The sequence below is a fragment of the Medicago sativa genome, chromosome 1 (assembly GCF_051527215.1).
Source record: "Medicago sativa cultivar Bolivia chromosome 1, Bolivia_mono, whole genome shotgun sequence".
NCBI classification, from domain to species: Eukaryota; Viridiplantae; Streptophyta; class Magnoliopsida; order Fabales; family Fabaceae; genus Medicago; species Medicago sativa.
Window position 1 is genome coordinate 30,931,759 of NC_140749.1, and position 5,651 is coordinate 30,937,409.

General features: G+C 34.7%; 1 protein-coding gene across 1 annotated transcript; it reads right to left on the reverse strand.

The window, feature by feature from the left end:
* Positions 1–1,417: 1,417 nt before the first annotated feature.
* LOC146954231 (cytoplasmic tRNA 2-thiolation protein 2-like) lies at positions 1,418–4,381 on the reverse strand. Its single transcript, XM_085715367.1, has 5 exons — positions 4,030–4,381; positions 3,375–3,496; positions 3,118–3,196; positions 2,314–2,708; positions 1,418–1,765 (listed from the first exon to the last, which is right to left on the reverse strand). The coding sequence occupies exons 1-5, from the start codon at positions 4,198–4,200 to the stop codon at positions 1,717–1,719; spliced, it is 816 nt and encodes a 271-aa protein (XP_085571493.1). The 5' UTR covers positions 4,201–4,381; the 3' UTR covers positions 1,418–1,716.
* Positions 4,382–5,651: the final 1,270 nt, after the last annotated feature.

Sequence of the window (5,651 nt, forward strand, 5' to 3'; positions counted from 1 at the left end):
TGATTCCCAAATTACAAACTCAATTAAAATGAAGTTACCTTCAGAACATAACAACATGCAACCTTGCTTAAAAGCTTGGATGCAGTTCACAGACTACCTAACTCCTTGCTTAAAAGCTTCGGAGTAGTGCACAATTTACAACTCAAAATACAGTCCTAAACATGCATCAAGATGATACACGGAAGGCTCACAAACAAGTGACTCAAAACCTAGATAAACTATATTTCTGAAAATGATGTCTTGAATAATTCTTCAGGTCTTGCAGCCTCCTTTATATACTGAAGCAAAGCGCGTCATCAACTCAATCAGGCTTCAGATCACACCGGTGACTCATTACTCAATCAACATGGCCGGATAAGGAAACTCCTAAAAAGTAGGCACATTAAAAGTCACATTATCATCACCTTAAAAAACTTTCCTAAGTCATTACCATTCCCTTAGGAAATCACATCGTTCTGATCTTCTCATAACTGCACACGGTTTTGACCAACTCATGCTGGCGTGGATTCCTTCAATCAAGCAAACACGTGCGTAAACATAGGCAAGGCACAGAACGTACATACCAAGCCTGGATGTTGGAACATTGTATTTCACATCTGAAGTGAACATTTGTTTTAGGCAAAAGTGAAGCCAACATACAAATATCCAACAAGGTGACTTTTTCACGTTCAATTATGTCGTTAAACAAATTTGTCTATAAAAATGTTATATTTTTTTTTTCTTTCAAAACTATAAGATTTATAATATATTTATTATAATGTTGGTGTCATTAAAAAAAGTGGATACATAAGAACGAAGTACCCATTTAGCTGCTAGTTTCAATATTAAAAAAACCACATTAATAAAAAATATTTATAAAAAAAAAAAACTACATGTTACCCAAAAAGATATTAGGAAAATGTTAGCAAATGAAGTTATAAAAGAATCACGCACTATAGAGGTTTTTTTTTTCAAGTAGTTGAGTAGTTGTAGCTCTCACTTTTTTTTTGACCAAAAATCCTGAACCTCGTATTTTTAAATGTAGAGAAGTAGGGTGTCTGGGGTTCGAACATCGACCTCTACGTATATTGCACTGTCTCTATCAAACGAGCTATGCTACGAAGTTTTGCCTTTTTATCGTGATATTTAATAATAGATTTTTTTTTACAATGATAATAACATATGTCACTAGTGCAGAAAACACTTTTTAAATCAGGTGAATATGACTTTTTAAATAGGGTGAACATCCGATTTATAGGTGGCCGATTTAAAAAGTGGTTTTGATTTTAAGTCAGCCCCCTTTACCCGATTTAAAATCGTTTAATTTAAATCGGTTGAACCCATCTAAAATCTTTTAATTTAAATCGGATGAACCCACTTATAAAGTCTCAAAAGGGATAAAAAAAATTAGTATCATGCATTACTAAATTGAGCAAGCTCATCCAAAATCAGTATCCATCTTGTATTGCACCTACAACGTTTGTACATACACATAATTAAGACAAGAAATTCTCAAATCTCAAATTCATTAGTTTTGCACAAAATATTGAAAACCGTCCAATTGTCAAAATTCTAATTTCAATCTAATCATTTCATTCATTACATATCAATTCACAACTAGAAGAAATCAATTCACTAGCTTTAGAACCTAGAATTTGTTATCAACAACCTTCAATTTTTCCTCCTTGCCAATAACCTCGCTATTGCCCAAAGCATCAACAGAAGCAATTGTAATAATTAAGTTTCATCTTCACCATTAGAAAGCAAGCAATCTTGTATTTGTTCCCTGAAAACAAGAATAGCGACATGTAAAATTTGATGTCATGAAGAAATGTGTCGTACCAAAAAATGGGCAGACTCTTTCATGTTTATATCATAGATAGAAAAACCAAGTCACAATAAATTGATCATAATCCAAGCAATTGTGCTCCTACTGAAGAAGGGCAAAAGAATATCATGGTCTAGCAGTATAAGTGTATGAACAAAAGCCTGAACACATGAAAAAACACCTTTGCAGCGGAAAAAATGCAAGGACCCAGCTAGAAGATCTTAATGAAGTTTTACTACAAGAAATGGGCATGGTCTCAAGGCCTATCAAAATGAGCTATTTGATTTCACAAATATTAGTAGAGACAAAACAGATTATTCAAATTTCTCATATTCCTAGTTTCTTACTATCACTCAACTGCAAAGTTACCTAAAAGAAAACAGATTGAATTGGTACTATAATAAAAGATTCCATGAAGGACCCAGTTGCCAATTGGCTTAGACCGAGTTATTACTAAATTTGAGATGTATTTAATTGATTGATCACAACGACAAACAAATACCCACCTTAACGCATTCAAATTGCCATTGTTGACTCGGTTTGCCCGTGCAACCACTGAATGAGGTAAATCGGTATAAAATTTATCCGTTGATTTGGTATCTGGTGGAAGTCTCTGAAACTGACAGCTTGAACAACACGAAGTATAAAAAGTGTCACTACTTTTGCAGTTATTGTGATTGCTCCAATCAACAATCTCACTTTTGGCAAGTGGGCCATTGCAGAGAGGATGGAAAGATTCTGAGGAAACAGACTCATTGGTTTTAAGATTATATCTCTTTTGGCATCTTCGAGTTGCCAATGGAACATTACCATCAACGATCTCGGGAATCCTGTTGAATTGAAAAGGAATAAGTTTCCCAGCTGTTCTTACAATAGTGCTCTTTTGAGAAGGATTCTCTTCCTGCAAATCAGGTAATCAATCAATGACTTGCTAGTTGCTAATTCAATTCAGGCTTCTACTTAAAGGGAAAAACTAAATACTAATCAACAAAAGCATGTTATCCCTAAACCCTACTAGTGAGCATTTAAAATTCTATTTCGAATATGCATCAGGTTGTGGCACATCTAATTCCATAAAAGGCAAAAAATTAAGTCACATATATATAAAATTAGTGGACTAGCTGTATATATGGGGCATAACAAGCCAAGAGAACATGATGCAAAAGATGAGAAGAATCTAAAAAAATCTCACAATATAACATTCATAAAACAGGTCACAGCCAACTTTCCGAAGTTAAAACCCATCACTGAAATGTCTTCACTCCTAACCCCGCTTATATATCGAATGGTTCAGGCAGAACAAATTATACCTGTAGTAGAGCCACAAAAGATGAGACCAAGCTATTAATGCTAGAACTCGGACTTGTAGACAGTTTAATGGTCTTTAGACTGCCCTGCCAAAGAGATGAGACAAATCCAGTCAGTAACAATTACATGATGCAATCGGACAAACATGGATGACAACATGCAAAAGAATTCCAAATTTTCCAAAACAAGAAGCAGACCAAACAAAAAGCACCAACTTATTTCTTTGAAAATGTTTATGCATATCCAGAGGAGTACAAACCTGTCAAGATTGCAAAACATGTTGATCTCTTGGGCAAACCAATCACATAGAGGGAGCACAACTGGAATTTCCCATCTAGCGTCAACATACTGTATATCAGCAGGTAATGAATATCCTTGACCCTGTTATAACATATGGAAATGAGCACCCATAACATAAGGTTGATTCTTAGTACAATGCATGGTACAAGATTTTAATTTATACGGGATAAATGTGGAGATGGATCATAAAATCCATACAATTACATAATTTTTAAGTAAAAAGAATAGGGAGCTAAGACATTCGCTTAGCACAGCAGCACACATATTACTTATAGCTAGGTGAGGCCTCATAGTAATTACAAAATACACAACAGCACTAACAACAACATAATTTCAAACGTTAAAATACAAAAAAAAAAAAAGGTAAAACAAAACAATAACAAGTTTTGATTTCAGAGAAGCCAGATTTATTTTAAATGACCTACAAAAATCTCAAAGATGGACATATTAATAGATTAAATCAACATAGAAAATTAAAAAACTAAAACAAAACAACAACAAATCAGAAGATTCAATATTTATAAAACACATGCATCAAATTAATTCAATTAACATAATCAAAACCCTATCACCAAAACAACAAACAACAAAACAAAATAGAAACACAGCAGCACCTCCACAACCAAACGACGACCGGCGATCTGGAGACACAAACGACGGCGTGGCTGCCGACGAACGGAAAGGAGATGGTGAGGAGGGCGCAACACAGTACCGACCCCCAACCCACCGACGAAGAGGAGAAACGCTCGGAAACGCTGCAGAACAAGATTGTAACCACAAAACATAGTCCCGCAGATCCAGATTGTAACCACCCACCAACCCAAAAGCTAGATCCACCCCGAACAAGATCTCATGAAACGCTGCAGAACTAGAGGCTAGTTCAGAAACTGAACCCGCGAAACCAGTACCACAACCATCAGAGCTGCAGAACGAGAGGCTAGTTCGGAAACTGAACCCGTGAAACCAGTACCATATAAATCAGATTATGAGGTGAACCAGGATTGTGAGGTGCAATGAGAATGGACTAACCTCGGATTGTGAGGTGAACCAGGATAATCAGATTATGTTGTCTTTCTTCCCTTATTCTCTGATTATCTCTTGTTCTATTTTTGTTAAAACTCTTAAAAAAGATTTTTAGAAAAAGCAAACTCAATTTAACCCCATTCTTGTGTTTTTCTCACCTTTAAACTTAAGTGAATAAGAAATGGAAGGAGACTAACCATATAAATAAAGCAACAAAAAAGGCTAAGAAAGTTTTTGTGCAAAAGAGTGATAAGGGAAATCCAAAGATCCTATGTTGGTGGAGGATTATGGGGACAAACTTGTTGATAGCACAAAGACAAAGATAATAAGGATACTATTAGGGTTGCAGAGATTGCACTCAATAATAATGGAAAATAGCCTTTGCATCAATCTTAGTCAAAGTAGGCCCTAAAGGAAGAAAATAATTGAATAACATGACATAAATTAAACATGTTGAGAATGTGGAGCAGTCAAATAGATTCACTACTCTTGGTGAGAATGAGGAAAGTGATGAAGTGGATGATGATGATGAAAGTTCCCAAAATTCATAGTTTTGGTATCCTAACAATTGAATATTTATGAGGTAAGAATCAATAGTGATGATGATTTGAATCATGTAACATGTCAAATCAAAAATCAAAACAACGCTGAATTTTTTGAACAAGTTTGGGCTAACATGGATGAAGATGAAGATGTTGAGAGGATATTATTGCATGAATTAGAGGATGAAGAGGTTCAGAAGACTCATGATCATGGAAATTAACCATTGTAGATGGTTACTCATAGATCTAAAGTAAAGCTATTAAGAATAAACAAAAAAACACCTTCCAAGAGCTTTTTATCAAAGCAGATCAAAGGTTAGACATCCCTAACCTTTCAAATGAAGTGTCTTTATTTGAATATTAGGGGTTTAGCCAATAACCCTTCAAGATTGGAATATAAGAGACTAATTTTGCAAAATAAACTTGACATAATTCTTATAGCTGAACCTTGGATGATTTTGATGCATTCCCAATAACTTGGTTGCCTAGGTTAAATATCAAATTGTTTGCACTGAACAATAAAGATCCCATTTTACCTGACATATAATGCATTTGTAATTATAATATTAACCATGTTATCCTATCACCAGAAAGTTTCTTTTTCCATTTGTGAGAATGGGAAAACTTTTTCTACTAGTTACTTGAAAAGAAAGTGTGGGCCGATATGATGG